This window comes from Chiloscyllium plagiosum, unplaced genomic scaffold (assembly GCF_037043375.1).
Source record: "Chiloscyllium plagiosum isolate Xiang-an unplaced genomic scaffold, Cpla_swu_hap1 HiC_scaffold_4, whole genome shotgun sequence".
NCBI classification, from domain to species: domain Eukaryota; kingdom Metazoa; phylum Chordata; class Chondrichthyes; order Orectolobiformes; family Hemiscylliidae; genus Chiloscyllium; species Chiloscyllium plagiosum.
In genome coordinates this window covers 124,291,912-124,319,396 of record NW_028270142.1, presented here as the reverse complement: position 1 = coordinate 124,319,396, position 27,485 = coordinate 124,291,912, and the positions used below count along the sequence as shown (strand labels likewise).

Sequence of the window (27,485 nt, the reverse complement as noted above, 5' to 3'; positions counted from 1 at the left end):
GTTCTGATTGACTTCATCCTTGGGTCTTAAAAAAAATGACTAGGGAAATAATTGAATCATTCGTTTTCATTTTCCAAAAAACCTTCATTCAGGGATGGCCCCATTAGGTTAGAAAACATGAAATCACAGGGTTGTTTATTCAACGGCTACCATAATGAAAATGTGGGAAGCCATTAAGCTTGGATACGTTTAGGGTAATTGGGCAGACTTTGTGAATGAGAAATCATGTTTGGCCAATATTTTGGAGATCTTTGAGAAGATAAGGCATGTGGATAACATGAAGATAAGTAGGAAGATAAATTGAGAAGAGAACACAAGGCTCTTATGAAAGAATATTAATAGGTTAAGTGACTGGCAAATGGTGCAACAAATGGAATATAATGAAAGAAAATATGGAGTTGTACATTTTGGTCAGAAAAACAAAAATAAGTATATTTGCTATATGGTGAGTGTTTGCAGAGCTCAGAAATGCTGATGCATGAATCACAAAGAATAGTATGCGAGAACAGCAAATAATTAGAAAAGCCAATGGAGCATGATCTTTTCTTCAGATTAGATTACAGTGTGGAAACAGGCTCTTCGGCCCAAGTCCACACCGACCTGCCGAAGCGCAACCCACCCAGACCCACTCCCCTAACACTAGGGGCAATTTAGCATGGCCAATTCACCTAACCTGCACATTTTTGGATTGTGGGAGGAAACCAGAGCACCCAGAGGAGACCCATGCAGACACAGGGAGAATGTGCAAACTCCATACAGAGAGTTGCCTGAGGCAGGAATTGAACCTGGGTCTCTGGCATTGTGAGGCAGCAGTGCTAACCACTGTGCCACCTTGCCACCCCATTTATTGCAAGGCGAACTGAATACAAGAGAATGGAGAATACGTTTCAGTTATATGGAACACTACTGAGATCACATCTCTATACTGCTGCTGATTTCCATATTCACATGTAATTACTTCACATCCTTTCACATTAGACTCCATCTGCCCATTCACTCAATTTATTGATGTCAGTTTGCAACATCATTATGTCCTCTTCACAACATATCTTTTTGCCTATCTTGGAACCATCTGCAGGTTTCTCTCTCTTTGACTCCCTTAACTAAGTCACTGATTTAAAACATTGAGGCCCCAGCAATAAAGCATACCACTTATGATGTGCTGCCAATCTAAAAAAAGACCCATTTATGTAAACTATTTGTTTTCTGCCAGTCAGCTAAATATCTGTCCATGCTCAGGGTACTGATTGTCACTGAGAATTAAAACCACAACAATCAGCAAGTTTCCAGTTCTATCTCAGTGTGGAATCTTCATAGTAATTGTAACTGTCCTCTCATTTGAAACTTGAACATGACTACCTTCTTAATGGGATCATCTGGTGATGATTATGGGCAAGCTGACTTTTCACCTATCATTGTTGAAATCAGCCATCTTAGTGTAGTTTGGGATTGAGATCTGAGATCTTGCAATCATTACCACACAATATTGTTCAATATTTTGTTGAGCAATTAGAGAATTACTTTTAAAAAGAATAAATTGCATGGAGAAATTTTGCAATAATTATCCTTTGTTTTGTTAAGTTCCTATTCCAAGTAATTATCCTCGACGTGACCTCCCTTAAGCCTTTCAAATACTGTAATTTATATGGTTACTGTAATGGATATATTCAGTAAAACAGTAATAATGCCAAAGGAATCCTGGCTGTCATTACTGCTTCTATTTATATGAGATGCAGGAACGTTGTACCTAATCTATTACATGGCTGTCACCATGGAGAAGCAGCCTTATTGTCCTATTCTACCAACAACAAGGAAAACAATTGAGAAGAGATGGATTTTGTGGTGAAGGAAAGACAATTAGTGGAAAAGATTATTCAACATGCTCACTTTGAGTCATTACTTAAAGCATATTTTCTTTTGTGCATTTTGTAACAGATTGTGAAGTTATTCATCCTATAAGGTCACCTAGTTTTGGTTTTCCATTAATCATTTCTGTTGAATCATTTGTATGCAGAGCTGATCTTGTGCAGTGAAATAGTTGTTGAGTATACACAGCTTGAGACTGTGCATTCTTTTATTGATCAAATGGCATGTTAGAAGGATTTATATAGGGAGTTGCTGGACTGGAGCACATGAAAGGACAAAGGGACAATTGAAGAATACTGATATCAACAAATCTGAGAGCAAGACTATTACACCTGCATTCACTATAGTCATCATGGCTGTTGAGTACATTATTACTGACTGCACAGGCAGCCATGAGGTAGGGAGATGGGCCATGCCACAGATGCCCCTAGTGTGCCTGAGTAATCCTCATAGGGAAGCTGATCAGAAGATGGATGAAAGCCTCTCTCTGTTACAGAATGCAACATTTCAATGTATAAACTGGAAAACAAATATATAAAAGCAAAAGAATGCAGTTGCTTGAAATATGAAAAAGAAACACCAGAAACACTCAGCAAGACTTCAGAGAAACCAGATGAACAATTCAGGTTGATGAGCTTTTCTCAAGGGTGAAACATTGAGTGATATTTAATCGAGACAACAGGCATCTCATCTGCTGTCTGAACTGGTAGCAAGAGCCTTGTTTGGTACTTTTAGGGAAGATCTGCCTTATGAAGGGCCAGTAACTGAACAGAAATGGGCATTTCCAAGGATCATCAATCGAATCAGAAGTTCCGTTTGACAACAGTGCCACTTTGGAAACTGCCTGTTGCCCTCTTCAGTATCATTGCTGCATCCTGATGTGTGCATCAGAAGATCATCGAATTATATAGTACAGAAGAGGCCCTTCAGCCCATCAGGTCTGCATCAACAAAAAAAACTCTAACTCTATGGTAGTCCTACTTTCCAACATAGGCCCATTGCCTTGAAAGTTTTGACACCTCAAGTGCTCATCCAAGTTACAGTTAGAGTTAGGCTTTTAAAGTTAGCCAGGTTTCCCACCTGAACTATCCTCCCAAGATTGCTGTTTACTTAATGTTATCTCTGTCATCAATAGTTGTAATTCCCTTTTAGAAGACAAAGGATTGAAATGTTCCTCTTCAATTTGTGTAATCCGATCAAAATCTGCTCTTTTAAATTGTTCTCAAGTTCGTGTTTTTGTTGTGGCATTTTCTCAGATGACTACTTCTGGTACTTCTTGATATGCTACCATGACCAATACGTGCATTGTTTGTGGTAAATTGTTGCCACCAATCTTCTGTTGTCTTTGTTTTGCCTTGAGCCTGGTTAATGATTAGTGGTTGAGGATATGCCAATATATGCCAAATAAGCAGAAGGTGTTGTTTGGAGGGGAGAGCCGTGGCAGTGAGCGTAACCAGATTCATGGATGTGCTTGGTGGCGGGGGCCTGGGTTGAATGCTGCCACAGGATATAGTAAGCAAAGCAGTAGTAGACGTCCAGTTTGTGGCCACTGCCATTCGACGCCTTAAACCGACAGTGATCAGACCCGACATCATGCACCAGTTGGAGGATGCTCAGGTGTGTGGTGGAATACCGCCTGTGCTTACCCCTGCCCTGACGGAATTTCACATTGTCTCCAAGGTTTCATACTTCCAGCGGGAACCTGTGCCCACAACCTAAGCCTCACCCGGAGTTTTAGTTTTGCCCCTTTTAGGGATATAAAATGGCTGGCCCTGTGCAGATTGCTGCTGCACACTGCCCACCTCTTTTCCCTCATTGCAGTGGTTCATAGACTCCCAGCCCAACTACTTGTTCTATGGTGCTACGGAATCCATGGACCATGTATATTATGGGTGTGGGCGTTTGCACTCCCTTTTTGATTTTCTTAAAAACCTTCTTCTCTGCTTTTGGCTGCACTTCAGTCCCATGCTCCTGATCTTTGGGAACCCGCTGTGGAGTGGGGGAGTTAGGTCACAAAACCTCCTTGTAGGTCAGCTCCTGGGCCTGGCCAACTAGCCATAAATAGGTCCAGGCAACGGGCCATGGAGGGGGTTGTTATGGCCAATTGCCTGACCCTCTTCCGTGGTTACGTCCGTGCCTGGGTGTCCCTGGAGGAGGAGCACGCGGTGTCTACCAGCACGCTCGAGCTGTTCAGGGAGAGGTTGGCACCGCAGGGAGTGGAGTGTTTTATTTCCCCCTCCAATTCAGTTTTGATTTAGTCTCTACTCTCCCCTTCACTTTTTTGATCATGCAGCATTGCCCTTTGTTGAGAAGGGCACTGCTTGTCACTGGCCACTCTAGTGTTTCCTTTCTTCCTGGTGGTGGAATATAAATAAAGATTTTAAAAAAGTAAGCAGAAGGTATGCTCTTCTTTGATAATAAGGGGGTTTATTGCATGCGAGCAATAAGTTCAACTTCATTTAGAGCTTAGGAGACTGGTAGAAATACATCTGCTCCCTCTGAAACCAGGAGTCGACTTCACCCACAGACTATGTATATCATCAATAGAGGGGATGGAATCAATGTAACATGAGCATTAACTCTTTCAGAACCATCAGAACCATTACGTTATACAACAGCTGCCTGTAGGGTTTGGCAGAGATATCTGAGACCAAAAAGACCAGGTAATGTTTGCATGTTAATTCGGGGCAATTAGGTGAGAATATATCGGTAACTAGTAATCAATATGGTTGGGGTTTTGTGATATGAGAGAAATATCAATAAAGCTGAAATAAAACTCTGAACCTAAAAATATAGGGCTGGACTTTATCGAACCAATCTTTCAACCTCTGATTTTAAAAATCCTAAACAGCTGTAGAGGCTGGAAGCAGAAACAAAAACAGAAATTTCTGGGAGAACTCAGCAAGTTTGACAGCATCTACGGAGAGAAAGCAGAGTTAATGTTTTGAGTCCAGTCACCTTTCTTCAAAACTGAGTGTATTCATATTTAAAATGTAAAGCTACATCATTTGGGCTGGGGGGGGGGGGGTGGCGGGGGGTGGGGGGGATGTTGTCTCAGGTTACAAGGGTCTGAAGGGGTTTATGCTGGGGAATGCCTTAAGCATCACCCACAATAATGATGTCGTACGGGCTGGGTTGGTGAACAGAATCTGAAAGGAGAAGACCTATTTCCTGGATCTTCTTCATAGTCTTCCTAATAATGTTTATCATATTAATGTAAGTGATATATAGTTTCTATTATGCAATAAACTACATATTGTTTCAGACAGAATCATCTTCTAGTTAGACTGCCAAATAGTCGTCTTTCTACCAAACTATACTAAACAGGTTCTGTAGATATCTATTATGAAAGTGGATGGTGGCAGCAAATCCACATTCTCGTGAGCAATAGCACAGAGAGCTCATCCAACGTGATGAGTAGAGGTTATAGGTTCTCATACAACAGGAACTATTCATACTGTCTTAACTAGTAGTTAAATCCACAATTACTCTTCCTGTAAAAACAAATTCCACCTGAATTCTCCCTTATTCCTGACTTAATGTTAAACGTCTGTCATCACAACCAGTTTCTTTACATTGACTTTGGACTTAAACACTTTACCTGTTGAATACAGTAAACAAAAGAGTAATAAAACAGTAACAGTGAACAATGATACAGCCACATAAGTCAGAACTCAAATTGTTAACAGTTGAAAGGCCAGTAGCAGTCCTCCCAAAAATCCCTGCAGCAGCTGTAGTTCGTCATCTTTACTCAATTCCAGAAATACTGATTTGCAGAAAGGTTGCCCTTGGTTGCAAATTGTGGATTGCTGCTTTTGATTGACGATGCCTTCTCCACAACAAGATGGTGATGTGATACTGCACCTCCACAGACAGCCAGGAGAGATGCAATAGCACAAAAGTGGATTGGGAGGGAGAAGAAAAAAACACAACTTAGCAGGAAGTATGAAAATAAGAATAATGAATTGGTGCACATGTTCTTCCAAAACTAATGATCCACCATTATTTGTGGCTGATATATTGTCGAAAGATAATATGAAAGAACAAAAATAAACACAATTAAATGAAGAAATTTAATATTGTGTGATCGATACAAAATTATAAAACTCTATTTTACTTTGCATGCACAAAATTAGAAGACGATTTTCTGTGGATAATAGAAATAATTCACAAAATGCAACCTTCTTGTCTGCTGAAGTAGTTTTAACTTCTGTGCCTTCATAATAATGTGAGCACCTTTCATTACCTTTCATCATTTTGTTTCAAACTGCTAATGATTTGACTGTTAAAAACAAAACCTGTGTTGTGAAAATGCTGTAATGCTTACAGTTAACTCCCAAAAACAGGTGATATGAACCTAGATGGTTGCCATAGTAATTGGATATGTTAATTAGAAATCAATGGAAATCTTTTGAATGCCATCCATTGCATGTGTGGCATTGTGACAGGCTTATTTCCATGTCATGTTGCAACATTTTAACACAATAAGAAAGAAATGAAAGAGAAGATGAAAAAAAACTAAATCAATTGGTAAAATTTATGGTTTATCTTGTCGTTGAAGGAATTAATAATAAATATTTTCAAATAACCTGCTGAGGGATGTTATTACACTCCGTGGAGCAGGTGAGACTTGAACATGGGTTCAGAGATTGGGACATGCAAGAGAATTATGTAAACATTTAACAGAAGAGATATTTTAAGAGAATGGGTGATAAACATGAGACTTATTGAAGAATATTCTCCAAGGATGTGATCCTAATTTTCACACGAGGAAAAGCAGCAGCAGTGACACAGTGGGCCAAAGGGCCTTTTCTTGTGTTGTTGCATTGAATGGGCTGAAATTTCAAACTCCTCAGGGACACGTCTGGAGGTCATGGGATCTTAAAATGGTTGGATGGGGGTGGGGAAGGAGGTAACCCCCATCAGAGTCGAGATTTTAAAGTCGGTTCCTCGTCAGGTCAACAATGCCCATATTTCACCACAGAATTTTTTTAAAATGCCTTTGAGACTTCTTGAGGTTACTCTCCTGACATCTGCTGGTTTTCAGTGGGCATGTAGAGTACCCATTGATCCACAAGACCCAGTGGAACAATGATGGTTTACCAGTGATACGTAGCTAGATATTGAAGTGATATTGTAGCTGGGCTAGTATTGCAGAGACCCAGATAATGTTCTGGGGACCTGGGTTGGAATCAATCATGGTAAATGAGAGAATTTGAATTCAGTGATTATCTGGAATGAAAAGGCGAATGGTGATTATGAAACCATTGTCATAATAACCCAGTTGGTTTACTAATGTCATTTCAGGAAGGAAATCTTCTGCCTTGACTTGGTCTTACTGATATGTGACTTCAGACCCATAGCAGTATGGGTAGTTCTTACCTGTCCTCTGAAATAACCTTTCAAGTCTCTCAGTTAAGGGCAATAAGGGATGGGCAATAAATGGTGACCACACCCAATGAATGAATGTTTTTGAAAAATGAATTCATTGCAGAAGGTGCAAATTCAAACATTAGCTATAATGAGGTAATCCCATCAGAATCGAGATTTTAAAGTCGGTTCCCAATCAGGTCAACAATGCCCATATTTCACCACAGAATTTTTAAAAATGCCCTTGAGACTTCTTGAAGTTACTCTCTTGACATCTACTGGTTTGTATGTGGGACTTGCCCCCTCATGTCCAAAGGCCCTATTGCCTTTGTCACTTCATATATCTCCCTTTCACTGCTGACAACCAGGAATGGAGATATTGTCATGTCTCCCACAATTCTACTGCATTGTCTATCTCCAGCAGCTATGACAGCTGGATGGACAGTCTTCTATTCATCTTCCAGCTTTAGTTGAACAGATTTCCCAATTAGTTGCTTCCTCCAAAATTACATTTTGAGTCAGCACTTGTGGATTCCCGATTCACATTTTATCCCAATGGTGTGAGAAGTCCAGGAATGGAAATCTTGCCCAATGACTCCAGCCATTTTGTTGTCTGAATGAGCCTGTCTAAACTTACATCTTGAGATATTTTTATAAGGTGCTACTAACAATGAACACATTGGATGACATTATTTGGCTCCGTTGAGTAGCTCCCTTCTGACTTAGAGAGAGTGGAACAATTCGGAATCTTCTCTGGGGATCTCTTATTCAAAGTGGCAATCTCCCATGCAGGATTGGGTGCTTATGTGTTGACTTCTCTCAACATTAATCTCAAGAACAAGAATGAAAAGGGAACAAGGAGGTGCATGAGGATGCTATCTGGTGCAAGGGGATATGAAATAGAAAGAAGGATTGATTATAATGTATTCTTCTCAGCAGAATAGTACAGATTGAGCATTGAAGAAATAGCAACGATAATCATGAAAGGATGGGACAGGTTAGAAAGAAGCAGTTTGCTTCCAGTCGTGGAAAGGAATAAGAGGGACATAGGAATGTGATTAAATTTAAGAGATTTAGAACTGAGGCAGGGTTAACACTTTCCTGCAGCTGAAGAGACTATGGACCTCAGATCTGGGATTAGTGATTTAGGCAGAACTAAGGTCCGATTGGAGAGTAGGTGAAGGGACGGAATGTGAACGAATATAGGATCAATAGTGAATAAACAGAATGTAAACTCTAACGTACACTGTTTTTGTGGTTGTTATTGAAATTCATACATAGATTTATTACAAAAGTAGGTTAGTCTCATTTCAGACAATACACATAAAATCAATCTATTTAAATATAAGTAGCTTACGTTTCTAATTTGGAGAGTCATGTTAGGGACTGAAAATACTCTGTCCTAGGATACTGCTCTGCATTAGCAAATCTAGCTGTCACCTAATTGTTCTACTATTGGTTGGTTGAGCCCTTTAGATTGAATTGTGCTGGGCTCCAGGATGCAAGAAGCAGGTAAAATTCCAGGGAGATTCATTGGGATGACTGCCCAACACAGTCCTATCACATTTGAACTTCCCAATGTCAGTGATGGCATAGACTTGTCTGCCCAGTTCCCAGACACAGCCAGCCAATTTATAAATTTCACTTGTGATTTTTATTTTGGGCTGTTGGCATTTTGCTGGTAGCAGAACAGTGCCCTGCCAAATTATAAACTTATTGGCTGCAAAGGAACAGCCACTATGATACTTTTTTTCTTTATTCCTTCATCAGGCATTGTCTGTCTCTAATTGTCCTAGAGCTGAATGGCTTGCTCAGTCTTTTCAGAGGGCAAACACATGACAGTGTATCTGGAGGAACAGTAGGCCAGACCACATTCTTAGGCCATTTTTAAAGGATATCACCTGACTATTTTGAATAATTAATCGTAGTTATCATGGTCACAATGGCTGAGGCTAGCTTTATATCCCATATTGTTCTTAATTAGTTGAATTTTAAGTTCCATCATCTGTTTTGGTGGCGTTTTAGCCCATAACCCCAGATTATTAACCCAGGTCTCTGGATTACTAGTTCAAAGACATTATTGCCATGATAATATTTTCCCAGCTTCCCAGGATTGGAAGCAGTCGAGTTGGTGTTGTGTTATGTCAGTATGTCAGTATATCTTTAACGAACATGCATATGACCTGAGGGTAGAAATTTCAATAGCTTAATGTTAACCCAGACAGTGACGTGTCTGTAAATGTGATGTTTGTAAATAATAGTGGACTGTGATCAATGGTGTTTTTGGATTATTCAATACCATAAAATCAATATATCATGTGGGAATGTATAAGCAGCAGCTAAAAACACCAACCTGGAGGTATCATTCAGAGCCAGAGGGCCTCATTGGTCAAGGAACTGGGATTCCCCTCTGATTGACAATATAAGAACATAAAAATTAAGAGCAGATGTAGGCAATTCAGCTCCTTGAGCCTGCAGCACTAATCATGGCTGATCTCATCTCTGCCTCAATGCCATTTTCCTGTCCGCTCTCACAACCTTTCGAACCAATACTCATTAGAAATCTGTCAGACAAGGCCTTTCTACTTGCTCAGGGATGAAAAAAAATCTGCTTGACCCAGCAAATAAAAAAGATATTTTTTGCCACTTCTGCCAGGCCGTCTCAAAATGGACGTGCCCTCATTATTCCCTTGCTGTCTCAGCAGCAGCCACTTATCATGAGGGCATTACTCTATGAGGTGGCAGAGCTGCTGTCCTTCACTCTTATTAGAGCAGCAGGGTGGCAGCGTTTTCTCCTCTCACCTGCTGGGTTTTTTGATTGCTGCCTCCTGGTTGTAATATTGCGTGGGAAGCCCTGTCGCCTCCCAAGAAACTCCTCAACTCCAACCCCTTGTTCCTTCAGAAAATAACACAAATGTATTGGGGCACTCAGTCAGTCACAATGAGACTCTCTTCCCTGTTTATGGGAGATAGCCCGAACCATTAAAAGGACTGTTTTAAGTCAGCAACTGTCACAGAAGCTGCCAATAACACAATCTTGGAATGTAAGAGCCAATTACTTTTTTTGCTTTGACTTAATATCCTATACCTCACATTTGAAATCACTAACACATTGTCGATCTTTTGCTTTCAATTTTAGGAATGCCACAGTGTTGAATTCCAAGGTACTCTCTGTCATTATGAAACCTTCTCCAAAGACTTTGGCCAGCCCTTTGGAAATTGAATTTTCTCATCTATATAATGTAAGTTTTGTTTTCAGATCACGTTCAGCGACAAACTGTTGTTATCCACAGCACTTTGAATCAGGAATCGTTCTCTAAGTGCAAACTTTATTCATAATTGAAAATGAATGCAAGCTTTAAAAATAATAGTTTACGAAGGAAATAGTTTTTGAAAAACAGCCCTTGGTTAATTACGAGCAACTGAAGTAGGCATTTACCTTGGGTCCTGTGTGGAAAGGGTTCCAAGCTATTTTGGTTTTGCTAAAGAAACAGCAATACTCAATACAGTACTCTATTAATTCCTGTCCAGTCTTCCTGCAGATTGAAACAAAATGCATACATTTCTGTATCTCACAGAGGTGGACTATGCATGTGACACCAGGATGTCACATAGTGATTCATTAATTAGGTTCCCACCCACCACACCCTGTCAATTATTATAGTATAATGAAATCCACTGGACATCAATTTATTTTCTGAATGTTTCATTTTAATATTAAATGTACTCTACACCCTGTAAATGTAGCGATTATGGTACCTGCATTAGTTTAGTCTGGAATCACATTGTGTATTCTGCTCATTTATCTGAAGTGGCTATTAACAATAACATCATGCATGAAGGAGCTGTTAAAGCAAAAAACCTTTTGACTGATTTGTTTTTTTTTCTTCAATTTTCATATTTTCAGTGCCTTATTACTCTTTTCACTTTGACGTTAGTGAATTATAATTCAGTTCACAATAAAGCCATTAAACAAATCCAGGACAAATAAATCCCTAAAAGTCATTATGAAGTTTTCAGGTTGTTGTAGAAACTTGACTGTTTGATGGTGTTACTTAGGGAACGAAGGTCGACCATCTTTACCTAAAATGGTTTACATGTGATTCAAGTGGTCACGGTAGTTGACCCTTAACCACCTCCTAAAATGGTCCCCTCACTATACCTGGAAATACATGGTGGGCTAACTCTCATTGAGATGTGGGTACCAGTAATTCAATGAAATGGCAATGGTCACCTAAGGATCCACAGCCACTGGGATTTTACTCCTGTGTTGGAGGCTGTTATGGAGGTGGAGTGCAGTAAAATGTGGTGGCCTGGTGACCAGGCTATGTATGTTGGATCCTGCCTGGTCTTACCTTCTGTCCAGCCCATCCCAGCTTCAACCTTCCATCATCGGAACTTGTTAGCAAGTCCTCAGCAAAATCCAGAAACACTTCTCTGGGAATAGATATAGACCACCATTCCCACGAGTTTTACATACAAGTTAGTCCATGAGATGTGGGCTTCACTAGATGGGCCAGCATTTGCTCCCCATTCTTCATTGCCTTTGAGAAAGTGATGATGAGCTGCTTTCTTAGACTGCTGTAATCTAGGTGGTGTATGTACAACCACAATGCTGCAGTGAAGTGTGCTTCTGGATTTTGACCTAGCAAAAGAGACAAAGAGCCTAATCTTAAGGCAAAGGCAGGAGGTTGAGAGGGGATTGGAAAAAAGTGTTTTCACCCATAGGGTAGTGGAGGCATCTGGAATGTACTGTCTGAGAGGATAGTTGAGGCAGGTAACATCACAACCTTTAACAAATACTTGGATAAGAACTTGAAGTGTCGTAACATTATAGGTCAATGGGACTAGTGTTGGAAACAGGGACTAGTGTAGGTAGCAGTATATTTTTGTTGGTGCAGACTTGATGAGCCAAAGTGCCTCTTTTGCACTGTATGATTCTATGATTCTAGAAGGAGCAATATAATAGTCAAGCTGTGACAAGCAAAACGAAGTTGGAACCTCAAGTACCATTTCCAATAAAGACCCAATGGCCATTAAATGGGTTTCCCATGGAGTCACCTCCAGCTATTATGTCGAGGGGCATGGATCCAGCTTCCCTTGTGAAAATCAACGTCGTGATTTTGCCTACCAGCAGGCTCAGTTCTAGGCAACCATGCTTTTTGAATTTCCTCGATTTTTCAGACCAGTCTGTGTTTTGGGAATGTCTTTGCTGGCAGGGAATCCACCCAGAGCGATTTGGGAGTGCTAAAGTCAATGCACATGATTGTGCAGCTCTTTTTAAATACTAACCTGGATAGCTGGTCATGTTGACTGACCTCCAAATCTTATCCTTTGATTTTCCTTCCTGTTGAGAAAGGTATTTTTTTACCTATAATGGACCTTTGAAAAACTTAGACTCATAAGGCATATAAACTGAATTGAGAAAGGGATGGATCAGTAATTGATAAAGGATTGGCAGGAACTTTGGCCTGTGCAAGGTTTATTGTTTACATTTCAGTATATCTTCTTGGGTAGACTCAACCCCATTTTAAAAAGACTTCATTTTATTTAACAGGGCACCACGAACCAGTCATGCATTGCATGGGATGAAACAGACACGTAAGTTGTTAGAAATGTAAAATGTAACATGCCAATTAAAAACAGCTTTTAAAAAAATTCATTATGATCGGCTGAAAGTTTTAAGAAGCAAATTCACTCACAGCAAAAAGATTCAATATTGGCAAAATTTTATTAACAACTCTATTGAATTCATTTTTTGTTGTCCATGCTGAATTTCCTTTATTCTTATTTGCTGCCTTCCTCTTCTTAATGTGTTGATTGATGCATTGGGTATGTTGTATGTGTGTCTCTAATTCCCTGGTGTCAAATCCATGCTGTCATATGTCTCACATGAGCCTCAGTAGACAGTGTCAAATTCATCATGAGGAGTAACAAAGCCGAGTCTGCTCTTGCCTTTGATCCGTGATCACATTCTCAACTTTTAGCAGGAATTTGATCTGATTTTTCCCCTTTGCAGCTGCTGCTGTGTGCAGAGATCAGTTCAGTCAGAACAAATCAACAAACTTGACATGCTTCTTAGTATTGCCCAGTATGGGATGGTCCATTTGTTCACAAATCCATCAAAATGATTTGTTTAGTCTAATAGCTGCAATGTTTATGAAAATATGATCACTTTTGTATTATTGCATCTTTAAAGGTATTGCTTTTTTGGTTGTTTGCAAGTTACTCTGGAGAAAAACACGGACAGGAAGTTTGAGCTTCAAATAAACAAGGAGGGATTTTCAATTGAAGCAGTTGTTCAGTTAACAATTGTACTTTTACTTGTTCAGTCAATTTTGCTAATTTAATTTGATTGTTTCATTACTGTTATGTGAAATCTATGTCTGGAAATAGAGTTGCCACAGAACTAACATTTGAGGCTCATCAAGTCTGACTGCTCGCTCAATACAACTCTGTTGTCTTTTCCGCTGATGGGTGAACTGGTCTGAGTATAATAGCTTGACTCAGTTGATAGCTTTATCTACCCCCAGGATTTAAATGTCTAATTCCCTTAAACTGGGTAAATAAAACAATACAGTCGAGATCAAACTATTTGAACTCATTCCAGTTCAGGAGAATGAATTGAAATTGAACTGGCTATTTTTTGACTAACTGACTGAAAAATTAAATTTTGGATTTATATATCCATATGAAATAGCAATGGTCTGGACAAATGAACTCTGAAGTCTTGGCAGTCAGTATTTGATTTACATTCAAATCCAATTATCTTAACAAAACTAAAAAGCTGACTGTGTTCTTGACCATTTCACACTGTACTCGAACATTGTTATTTTGGATTGTTTTTCCTCCCTTTTTAGTTATCCCTTCCCTTTTTAGTTATCCCTTCCATTTTCCTTTCTTCTTTCTCTGCTGAAGATACAGCCTATTAAGGTATAGATTGTGGGGATGCAAGCAGCCCTCGGGTATGCTAGCCTAGTGGTTATTCTTCTTGTCAGAGCTGTTCATATGTAATTTGACCCTGAAAGTTACAGTTCTGTGTGCGTCCAAAATCCACATGCTGTGTTCAGCATGGGCGATGACAGAAATTATGAAACAATATTTTATTGTCAATCGCTCCAGTTGATTTTTAACAGCTCCAAAACTATTTTAAAAGATATTTATCATGTATTAAACCAATAAAATGTTTCTTCCATTCCCAACAGTTTTGTTGACCATACACTTGGACAAGGATTTTTCATACATTAGTCTCACACTTCCTACTTTGTCCTCCATGTCTTCATATTGACTTCACCTCCTTAAATTACTCAATTCACAATAAAGTAGTCAACTTGGCAGCAATCATTACTTTCTACAGTAGTATGTCGTGAAAATTGACATTTGCAATGCAGCAAGAATATTATTACTTTTTATTTTTCATCCTTAAGGCCTCAGAGATCATATAGAAATAATATCCCATTTTAAGTAGTAGATATGTTCCTAGATTTATATCAAAAATCTATTTATCTCAAAATTGCTTCTATTGGAACAATTATAAAATCAATCTGCAAAAGAGATCCCTACAGTATGGTCAGCATACTGTCATGATATCAATTACTCCGATAATCTCTCATGCTCTTTTGCTTCATCACTTAACATGACCAGCTTAGCTGTGCTAAATTTCCATAAGGTTGCAGATATTTATTCTATTACTGAACAATTTCTCTGCCTGAGCCCCATTTTCCTGTGGACCCAGTGACCATTTCCTTGGTGATGGGGTGTTGGTTAGTTAGTGCCATGCTGTAATAGCACTCACTTATGACAATTTGTATAAGTGTATGTGCCAGAGATAAAAGAAATGTTGTTAATTTGGTGTTGAATCTCACATTGTTTAGTCTGTCCAGCAAAAGTATTATGTTTAGCAATGAGGGAGATTTGTAGATGCTGATAACCACATAGATGTGGAGTTTAAAAATCGGATCTTGAACTGTAGGCCATTTGTACCACTGAATGGATTAACCATCAAAGATGCCTGCAACTTTATTTAACAATTGGAGACTGTGAGAGTACAATTGTGATTTAATGCCTTTTGGTGAAAATGTGGAGTGACTTCAGATGATAATAATATCCTGGATATTCCTGATAATCTGGCCATTAATCTGGCAGTGGGAAGAAGGAAAACACTGATAATTCTAACCAAGGCAGACCCAGAGATGGTTTTTTTTAAACCATGGGATGTGTGTTGCTGGCTGGGCTAGCATTAATTGCCTGTCCCTAATTGTTAAGGGTCAAACATATTATTGTGGGTCAAAAGGACATTTTTCAACCAGATGGTTTTTTTTCTGACAATTGACAATGGTTTCTTAGTTCCAGATTTTGTTTTAAAATTGAATTCAAACTACACCATCTGTTCAAGCATGGCTTGAACCCAGGTCCCCACACTATTGCACGGGTATCTGAATAATGGTTTAATGATTATGCCACTAGACCATCAGCTCCTACTGCCATGGAGCACTTGAGAATTTGATGGCCATGCAAAACCAAAAGACAGGGGCCGTCAGGTTTTATATAAGCCTGATCAGCGCTATGGACCCAAACCACTGGAGATTGCTGAAGTTAATGGCTTGGCACATGGGATCTGTTACCCTGTGAATGTACTGTCGCAGTTTTGAAAATGTTATCGACCCATTGTAATTTTTGGAGAATTTTAAGAGACAGCATCACAGGACAGACTGATGGTTCCAGTCAACTATAAGGCGCAATGGGCAAAATTACTCATTATTGTAGTGAAGTGTCAAAAACTAGCCTTGCTAGGAGGAAACTTTAAATACTCTGAAGATAAACTGAAATGAGGTGTTTGTCATCAAACAAAAATTACAATGTAAGAAAATGGAATAGTCAAGTATCCCTGGGTGTTTATTAAAACTGGCCACATGATTCAAGGATATAATGCCAACATACGTGTGCAGAGGAGTGCCACACCAGTCTACCACAGACTTTGTCCAGTGTTCGTTGTCCAAAATGAGCGAATAAGGCAAGAATGGAGGTGGAGTAATTCGGTCACTGCAGTTGTGGCAATGCCAAAAGCAAATGTTAATGAAAGGCTATTAGGGAATTATAAAGAACTTGTGAATCAGATAACCTAATGTCATTCACCCTGTAATCTGTCAAACATTGAGGATCTATTCACTTGGGTGTCAGGGAGCGGAGCCAGATTTTATCAAAATTGGGTGTGAAAAATGTGTACCTGCAACTTCAATTAGCTGAATCAAAGTCATATTTGACTGTTAACACCCTGATGGGCCTACTGCACTTTCACAGGCAGCACATACCTCCCCTGCCCCTTCACCAATTCATCAAGGGGTAATGAACCTGATTTTGAGAGGAATTCAGTGAATAACGTATTACCTGGATGACATACCTAACTGAGCTCGAAAGAGACAGACACATGGTGATTTGCTGAATGAAGTGCTCCAATGTTTGGAAAAGTGTGGTATTTAAGTGGATGCAGTTAAATGTGAAATATTTCTAAATTGTGTCGTTCATTGCTCAACAAAATGGGCTACATCCTAACCAGGGTAAAGTTCAAGCAATAAGAAATGCTCCACTTAGCTAGAATGTTTCTTACCTCAGATTTTTTTTGGGGTCTGTTGAATTCTTGCAGTAAATTTGCAACAAATTTGACAAACCTGTTGCACGCATTGAATGAAGTTTTGTCAATGGTTTTGGCCAAACAAATGTGGCAAAGTGAATGAATTGTCCAAACATATGTTGGAAGATGGTATAAATCTTATATATTGCAATGTGTCTCAAAACACAAAATTAGCATGAAATGCCTTTCCATAGAGAGTAGATGTAATGATCTCTCATGTGGATGATGATACGGAGAGATCCATTGTGTTTGCCTCTCAAATACTCAGTGCCAGTGAGTGAAATTCTGCTCAGATAGAGCATGAAGCATTGTCTTTGACTTTTAGAGACAAAATTCTTTTACAAGCACTTGCAAGGTCAGAGTTTCAGAAACAAAGCTGATCAGAAGCCACTGATGGCTATTTTGAATCCAAAGACACCAGTACCCTCTTCAGCTGCAGTACAAAGCAAAAATGGGCTTTGATGTTTAGATTAGATTCAATTCCCTACAGTGTGGAAACAGGGCGAAGAGTAACCCACCCAGACCTATTTCCCTCAGACTAATGCACCTAACACTATGGACAATTTCACATGGCCAATTCACCTGAACTGCACATCTTTGGACTGTGGGAGGAAACCAGAGGAAACCCATGCAGACACGGGGAGAATATGCAAACTCCATCCAAGGCTGGAATCAAACCTGGGACCATGGTGCTGTGAGGCAGCAGTGCTAACCACTGAGACACTGTGCCACCGTGTTGCTTGCTGATCAGTATGACATTAAAGCAGACAATTGGAATATCCATTTTTTGCATATAGTCTTGATTACATCACCTTCCAACATAGAACCCAACTGTATTTTTCTTTTCATTTGTAGATATGTTGGCCAGTCACAACAGATGACATTGGCAGAACAATTCATACAACAATGTCATAGATGGGTGACCAACAGAGACAGTGGATTTAGGAATCAAGGAACTTTTTATAACTCTACTGAAAGGAGGTGTCAGTTGATAAAATTGGTGATATGCAAGCATCCAGAATTGTAATTCTGGATAAGTAAGTGAACTGTGTTAACTTCATAATGAAGATTTTGGAAGAGTTTAATGGAAAGGCCAGCAAAAAGCTATTTTGCATCATCTAGGATGGTTAACCTTTAGAATTCACCATGTAACTGTGTAGAATGTCAGGTTGCAGAAAACAGTCCTCCATTGATAACATTGTAACCACGGTAAACAAAAGGATTGGAAAAGTATTAAAAACAGGAAAAAAAATCAACAAAACAAGACCTGGAAGTAAATATAAGGGTAAACTAGCAAGTCTTAGAAGACAGACATTAAGAACTTTTTTAAAGAGATAAAAAAGAAGAGAGAGGTTAAATTATACATACCCACCTTACAGCAAGAGGCTGGGGAAATAACAATGAGGAACCAAGAAATTATAAATGTGTTGAATAATTACTTTGCATTACTTTTCATGATAGCGGAAGGTAATTGCATTTTAAAAATTCTGGATAATCAATTGGCAAAAGTAGATGTAGCACATGAAATCAGGACAATGACTATCACTGGAGAAAACGTACTAAGGAAATTAATTGTGCTGAAGGCCGACAAGTCCACTGGACCAAATGGATTGCATCGATTGATTTTAAAGAAAATATCTACAGTGACAGTGGATGTATTGGTAGTTATCTTCCAAGAATACTTACATTTTAGAAATGTCCCAGAGGACTAGAAAACTGCCAATGTAACAATCTTTGTTCAAAAAGGAAGTGAAATGAAAAGAAAACAGGTAGCTATGGTCAGTTAGCTAGCATCTGTCATTAGCAAACTATTAGTCTGTTATAAAGGATGGGATAGCAGCACATAATGTGATCAAGTAGAATCAGCATGGTTTCATGGAGAGTAAATCGTGCATAACAAATTTATAAGAATGCTTTGAAGAGTTAACAAGCAGGATGGATTAAGAGGAATTAGTAAACATAATATCTTCGAATTTCCAAAGGCATTTGATAAGATGCCCAGCATGAGTCTACTTAATAAATGCTCATAGTACTGGGATAGCATATTAGAATTAATAAAAGGTTTGCTACCTAACAGAAGACAGAGAATAGGTGTAAAGGGAGTATTGTGAGAAAACATGAGATTATGCATTTTGGCAGAAATAAAAGAAGATATACTCGGTACAGCAGGATTTGGGTCCTCATGTATGAATCCCAAAAAGCTAGCATCCAAGTTCATTAGGTAATAAGGCAAATGAAATGTTGAGCTTCATTTCAAAGGCAGTGAAGTAAGATGGTGAAGCCTTGCTAAACCTTTAAGAGGTACACCTGAAGTACTATTAACAGTTTTGGTCCAATATCTAATGAAATAATCTAGTGACATTGGAGGCAGTCCAGAAATGTCCTCTAGTTTGAGCCCAGGTATGAGTGGAATATCTTATGAGGCTGAATATATTGATCCTGCATTAATTGGAATTTAAAAGAATGAGAAATAACCTTATTAAAACTTTTAACATTCTTATAGGGGTTCACAGGTTAAATGCTGAGGAGCTATTTCCTCTTGTGATAGAGTTCAAGAGCAGAGCATACAATCTCAGAGTAAGGGTTTGTCTGTTTAACACAGAGATGAGGAGGAATTTCTTCTTTCAGATAGTGTCATAGAATCATAGAGCTGTACAGCATGGAAACAGAACTCTAGGTCCAATTCATCCATGTTAATCAGATATCCTAAATTAATCTAGTCCCATTTGCCAGCATTTGGCCCATATCCCTCTCAACTCTTCCTATCCATATTCCCATCCAGGTGCCTTTTAAATGTTGTAATTGTTCCAGCCTTGACATATTCTCTGGTGGCTCATTCCATACAAACACCACCCTGTGCATGAAAAAATTGCCCCTTAAGTCCATTTTAAATCTTGTCCCCTTCACCTTAAACCCATGTCCTCTAGTTTCAGATTCCACCAGCCTGGGCAAAAGACCTTGGCTATTCACCCTACCTATATCCCTCATGATTTTATAAACTTCTACAAGGTCACCCCTCAGCCTCCAACATGACAGAGAAAATAGCCCCAGCCTATTCAGCATCTCCCTGAACTCAAGCCCACTAACCCTGGCAACATCCTTGTAAATCTTACCTGAATCTTTTCAAGTTTCACAACATCCTTTCTCACGCAGGGCGACCAGACTTGAACACAGTAGTCCAAAAGTGGCCTAACTAATGTCCTGGATGATAGTGAATCTGTGGAATTGTTTACACAGAGGGCTGTTGAGACTGGAGACTGGATCATTAAGAACATTCAAGGCAGATTCTTAATCAGTAAGGGAATTAAAGATTATAGGGAAAAGGCAGCAAAGTGGTGTTGAAGATTATCAGAACAGCCAGGATCTCATTGAATAGCTGAACAGATCCACTGGGCTGTACATTTACTTCTGCTCCTCTGTCTTATGGGTCTCATGGTTTTATAACTCAAAGCTCCTGCTCCTTTTCTCACATCAATGCAACAATCAACAGATAATTTGGTTTGGAATTTATAAAACTGACTGAAAATTGGCAGACCAATTTTTATTTGATTCCCACTTGGTTAATTTAATGATTTTACAATGTTGTTGAGTTTTTTTATTGAATTGTCACTGCATGAGATGCTTTTCTGAACACCAGCGACCAGCAAATATCCAGCAGGTGCTCTCGGATCTACAGTTGTGGGGTACCCACGAATGGAGGCTTATAATTTTCACATTTAATTATTAGTTATACTTTTTGACTTTGCTGGAGATAAAAACAAAACACAGGGAGGGATGTAAAATGGGCTGCTGAATTTTAAATCATCTATTTAACATGAAGACTTATTGCCAAAAGCAAACACAGAAAGTGCTTTTACAGCTGCTACTCCAAGTAGAAATAGCTGGAGACATGTCCGAGCATGTACTTATTTGTTCTTCCTATCGAATTGACAGTGTGTGGGTCTGTAATTATTTAGGTAGGAAGGATAAGCCAATGTTCTATTGCATGAATGCACTCCAGTGATTTCTGTTTGAAGGTGCATACAGACGTCAGATTCGAGCCCCATTATTTTGAGTCTTGCTTCATGTTTGTCTTTACTCGTACAAACCAGGCAGCATCTTACTGAAACTGTGCTAGAGTGATTCTATTGCCTCAACATTCTCCACAGAACATGAAACCTCAAACTGTACATGGTATATCATGCTCTAAATTTGCAAAAGTTTCTGTTGAATATTAATCATGAACGTTTTTGTAATATGGCACACCGGCAGGAAATCCAGCATTTTTGATGTCTGTAAATTGCATGTCAGTTCCATACTCTCAAAGTAGACCTGTGTTTAATTTACAGCACAAAAGGTGTCCATTCATCCAACAGGTCTCTGCAATTCCTACAGTCATAGAGTCATGGTCCCTCTATTCCCATCCCTTTATGCACAAACCTAGCTTACCCTTTCAGCTATTTACCTTCTGTCCTAACTATTCCCTTTTAAAGTACACTGCACATTCTGACCAGGCAAAAGTGAGGACTGCAGATGCTGGAAACTAGAGTTTAGATCAGAGTAGTACTGGAAAAGCACAGCAGGTCAGGCAGCATCCGAGGATCAGGAAAATCGACGTTTCGGGCAAAAGCCCTTCATCAGGAATAGAGGCAGGAAGCCTCCAGGGTGGAGAGATAAATGGGGGTGGGGGGGGTGGGGCTGGGGAGAAGGTAGCAAAGAGTACAATGGGTGAATGGGGGTGGGGATGGAGGTGATAGGTCAGAGGGGAGGGTGGGGCGGATAGGTGGGAAGGGAGATTGGCAGGTAGGACAGGTCATGAGGACAGTGCTGAGCTGAAAGGTTAGAACTGAGGTAAGGTGGGGGGAGGGGAAATGAGGAAACTGGTGAAGTCCACATTCTGACCAGTCTCTGGTAGAGAAGTTTTTTCTTAATTCCTTATTGGATTTAAAATAACCATCTGGCATCCATAGACTCCCATGCAAGTTCTTTCCATCTAAGCCATTGAAATAATTCATGATTTGAAAGATCTCGATCAAGTCAGTCCAATTTCAGATCGTCCTGCGTCTGTATCTATTGGCAAAATATTAAACTTAGGGATAAGAACTAGTGATGCTTGTGAATCATACTGACAGAGTGTGACATTTCAGGTGGCAGTGACCCGCATTCTTTCCGGGAGTGTGGATTGCGAGAGATTGTTTCTGCTCCTCTTAGCTGACAGCAATAATTTTATACCTACTCCATTGGGTCATCTCCCTGTTGGCATTGAATGATAAGATTTTACTACATGTTGTGTGCACAGTTTGTTTTCAAAGTATCTGGTCCTCTAAATGATATTGGATTCTGAAATGCATTTAAGGACTCTGAAACAAAACATAGAGAATGCTGGAAAAATTCAGCAGGTCCGGCAGCATCTGCAGAAAGATAAACAGAGTTAATGGTTTCAGTCTGGTGTGACGACTCTTCATTATTGATTAAAGGACTCCGATTTGCTTAATTTAATGTGGAGACTGGGGCTCAATTTCCAGGAATAGGTCAACAGGTCGACAACTTCAATTTTAATTCCATCACCAAATTATTTTTTTTCCTTGGCCAAGAGAGTTAAAAGTGCTCCCCTTTTAGTATCATTGAGCCTTGTTTGAAACAAAAATTGTAACTAGAGAGCTTAGTATTGGATCATAAAATTGGAGTGATGCCCTTTCATTGAGCTTCCACTCAATTTATTTCAGCACCGTTAGCTTGGAAGAAGGGGCAGAAAAGAATGTCAGAAATGAAACAATCTATTCAGCTGACATGTATCTCCCAATCAAATGTTCAATATTGGATTAGCATAGATCTAGAACTTTGTCTTCTTTACATCAAATGCTGATTTGTGCCATGAGAGTCCTCGATGTACAAAGTTGATGGGAGAGCTGGTAAGAAACTAAACTCTTGTGAAAAGAAATATCCCTGCAGTTCAAGCAGGGTGAGCTGGCTCCAAAACAATACATTATTCCTGAACTCATTTCTTTTTCTGACTTCTTAAAAACCATTTGTGGGATGTGGGCATCAGTGGCTGGCCGGCATTTCCTGCCTGCCCCCAGTTGCCTTTGATAAGCTGGTGGTGAGCTGCCTTCTTGAACTGCTGCAGTCCAGTCATTGTGCATTGATCCACAATGCCAATAGGGAGACAATTAATCCCCAGCAATGGCTGGGAAGGCCAGTATTAATTGTCTACCCCTCATTGCCTTTGGATACAGCTATGACTTGCTCTGACATTTCTGAGGCGACACTCAATCTATTTTGCTGTAGAAATGGATCCACATTTAGTCCAGACCAGATAAGGACAGCTAGATCCATTATCTGAAGGACATTAATGAATCAGTTGATTTTTTTTAGGATAGTCCAAAAGTTCATAATCACAATTACCAGGATTTGAGTTCCAGATTTTGTGAAATTAAATTCAAATCCTCAAATTATGATAGTGGGGTTTGAAATTGTGTGCTCTTGATTTAGTCTTTTGGTCAGTAGTCTCACAATATTATCCTTACATTATTGTGCCCATTCTTGTGTAATAGCTCAGTGTAATTGAGGTAAATCTATGTAGCAAATACCCTTTCTAATTTGTTGTATTGAAGTATTCTTTGCAGTTTTCAAAAAAAAACAAATAAGTGAGAATATAATTAGTGTGCTACAAATGTTATTATTGGAACTTGTTATTTGACACCTACTGAAAAATTGCAGGATTAAAGAGCACTGTAAAGTAATGTAATTATTTACTCGTTAAAAATAATTTAATTATCACAGATAAACTATAAAAAAAAAGCTATGTCACCTGATAAAGGACTGCTGAGAGTTTTTAATTACGCTTACATTAAGTGCCTTGCTAACTTTCAATCGTACTGTCAATTCTGTATTAGCATTTTCAAGTGGCACCTTATCTTGAAGGGAAGTTCCCTTTCCCAAAGATGACAAGGGACACGAGCTGAATGGGAACTTTATCTATCCAAGAGTACCCTGGCCATTTGAATCAATAAAAGAACTCAGATCTGCTCTTACTAGATCAAAAACTGCATATGTCACATTTCAAAAACATGTGTCACCAAGATTCGATGTGAGAGGAGGCTGATTTCTCTACGTTATTTCCTCTGTGAAACATGACCTGACCACATTCCTGGCCTTGCGAACACTGTAGGTACTATATGAGGGCAGAAATGCTAATCCTATCCAATCTCTTTGGAATACCTCTTTTGCTTTCACCTGAGAAAAGTGGCAGGAGGGCTTCAATTTAACATTTCATCCAACACTTCTGACAATGCAGCACTCCCTCACTGCAGTGCAGTGTCAAACCTGACTTTTTTTTTGATTCCGGTTCCTTGAAACCACAATCTTCTTATTTGGAGGTGTAACTGTTACCAAATGAACTCCAACTAAAGATGAGGCCAGCAACAATTGAATGATGGAAACCTGAGAAATTGATGAGACCAAACTTGGTGAAATGCAGAATTCTTGGAAATATTGTCAAGTTGAACAAGGTTTTAAAGATTTAGACTGCTGAGATCATGTAGTAATATGGGGATAAGGTTAATAATTTTAAATTGGATGCATTCCTGGGACAGAAGCTAATCTAGACCAACAAGCACAGAGATGATGAGTGATTGGTATTTGTACGAGTTAGGATATAGGAAGTAGAGTTTTGAATAACCTGGAAGATGGTGTTAGGAGTTGAGTGCAGATTTGCCTTATAAAAAGGTACTGAAATATGTTGAGTTAGCTAAAGCATTAATGACAGTTTCAGCTGTGGAAGGTTGAGACAAGAATAGAGAAATTTGATATTATGGATACTGGAAATATTTAATGGTGACAAAAGAATTTTTTTATTGGATTCTGACATCCCTGGTTGGCCAGCATTTATTACCCATCCATTATTCCCTGAGCTGTTTTCTTGAATGATTACAGCCCATGTGATGTAGGAACACCCACAATGCTGCTAGTGAGGGAGTTGAAACACTTTGACCCCCTGACAGTGAAGGAGCAGCAGTTTAGTCCTACGGCATTATGTAACACCGAATATATAATCAGAAGTTGAGGTGTTGAAGTGGTCTTGTTTAGCTTCAGAAGCTGGCTTTGCATGATGACACCAATGAAGTTTATGGCAGAGGCTAAAGGCACTGACTTTGGCATTCTCAATATATAATTGGAGAAACTTTCAGCTCACTCAATACTCATTGTCTGATGAGCCATGTGACAAATGTAAAATCATAAGATTATAACACACTGGAACAGAAAAAGGTCATTTGACCTATTGAGTTCACTCTGCCATGCAATGAGATCATTGTTGAAATGATAATCCTCAATTCCACATTGCTGCTCTGTCCCCATAAACTTTGATTGCCTGAATGATGAGACATCTGTTTATCTCAGTGTTGAATATATTTTATTTACTCAGACTCAACAGCTCTCTGTGGCAAAGAATGACACAGATTCACCATCCTCTGAGAGAAAGTATCTCCCTGATCTTTATTTTCGAAGGGTGATTCCTTACTCTGAGATTATGCTGTCCAGACATAGATTGTTCCACAAGGGGAAACAACCTCCCTGCATTTACCTTGTTAAGCCTGTAAGAATCTTAAGGTATGCTCTCCTTCATCTAAACTCCAATGACTAGAACCCCAAACTCTGTATTCAAACACTGTTCATAAAAAATTCCTCCAGCCCTGACATCAACCTAGGGATAGTAAAAAGAGAAAGTGTCAGAGCATGTCAGCAGGTTTGACACCATCTGTAGAGACAAAAAAACAGAGTTACGGTTTCAATTCTGCTGTGACACTTCTTAAGAATTTAGTCAACTTGGTGACCTTCACTGGGCTATCGCTAATGTCAGTCCATCTTTCCTTAGATAAGGGGATCAAGTCTGTTTGCAATATGCCAGCTGTGGTCTGATGAGTATCTTGTAGAGTTTTGACAAGGCCTTCCTGTTTTTGTACTCCATTCTCTTTGAAATAAAGCCCAAAATTACCTGTTACCCACTGAACTTAGATTCTAGCTTTTTGTGATTCATGTATTGGATTTCAACATTCCTCTGCACTACAGCATAGGTTAGATTCCCAACAGTATAGAAACAGGTTTACTTAGCCCAACAAGTCCACACTGATCATCAGAAGAGTGACCCACCCAGACCCATTCCATTACCCTACATTTACCCCTGACCAATGCACCTAGCACTATGGGCAATGTTAGCATGGCCAATTCACCTGACCTGCACATCTTTGGACTGTTGGAGGAGACCAGACCACCCAGAAGAAACCCACGCAGACACAGGGAGAATGTGCCAAACCCCACACGGACAGTCACCCAAGGTTGGAATCAAACCTGAGTCTCTGGTGTCGTGAGGTTGCAGTGCTAACCATTGAACCACCATGCTGCCCAGTCTTCCTCTATCTAAATGATATTCATCTCTTCTTTAGGTCAAGTGTGTAATCTCACATTTTCCCACATTATATTCCTTCTGATTAGTTTTCCCAGGTGCAGGTAACGTGCCATTAGACTCCTCATAACATCCTCACTATTTACTTTCCCAGCTATGTTTGAGTCATCCAGAAATTTAACAACAGTATATTCACTTCTATGATCCAAGTCATTGATGTATTGTAAATAATTGCAACCCCAGCACTGATCCACATGGACTTCACTAGTTATAGGCAACCACCTTGAAAATGTTCCCTTTTATCCCAACTCTGTGCCTTCTATTAATCAGCCTATCCTGAAATCAAGCTAATAAATCATCCTGAACATGATGGGCTCTTGTCTAATTATGTGCAGGACTTTGTTGAATGCCTTTTGTAAATTTAAAATTTCAGAGGTACAAGTAGCACTGAGTTGCACAAATGCAGATAAGCTAACTATTGATGCTGTTTTGTCTAGAATTTGAGTGTTGCTTGGATTATGACATTTATTTCTGTTCTTTTTTGGACAGTCCATTTAAAAAGAACTTGAAGAGAAATTTTCACGTAAACCTTCTGAATATTATTCTTTTAACAGAACAGAAGATCAGCCGCAGAAAGGCACAGGAATTGTAACAAAATATTTAATGGACTCAAAAAGAATAGATTGAGTACCACTGATTTAGGTGGCATTACACTATGTTTCCAGCAGAAAGAAATTGTCACAGTGCACTTCCAAGTACGGAAGGTCGAAGTAGATTTTCAGTTTCAATATAAAGAAACCTTTGGCATTATCTGTAAGCTTTTACAAGATTTCTCTTACCGTGAAGAGCATGGCTCCTGATGAATTAAAAGATAACGATCTAATCGAGGGTTTAAATAAAATTCTGAATTGAGAGAATACTGGTATGTGATGCAGAATCTCACAGGCAGTGAACCTCATAACATTATGCTTTATCTTTGAGCGTGAAATTGCACAAGAATATAATCCCTTGAACCTGCTTTGAATTGCTCTTGGTACACTGAATCAAAATAGTGAATGATTGATATTTGATAAGGCACTGCATTCTGTTGCATTTCTGAAATCCTCATCCATGCTTTTGCTATTCCCACATGAGACTTTTCCAATCTACAAAGCAGCAGGAGTAAAGCATAGTTCCTTGAACCTATTCAGTGAAATCTTGACTGACCATGAGCTAGCTTGTTATGCCTGACTTTAC

At 39.3% G+C, this 27,485-nt stretch overlaps 1 protein-coding gene across 10 annotated transcripts in view; it reads left to right on the top strand.

The window, feature by feature from the left end:
- The window catches only part of adgrb1a (adhesion G protein-coupled receptor B1a), a 568,355-nt gene that overhangs the window by 311,549 nt on the left and 229,321 nt on the right, over positions 1-27,485 (top strand). For all 10 annotated transcript variants that reach the window (XM_043687847.2, XM_043687845.2, XM_043687842.2 and 7 more), the window contains 2 exons: positions 10,376-10,478; positions 12,794-12,837. In XM_043687847.2, coding sequence (XP_043543782.1) covers positions 10,376-10,478; positions 12,794-12,837 — 147 coding nt within the window. The remainder of the gene's footprint in view (positions 1-10,375; positions 10,479-12,793; positions 12,838-27,485) is intronic.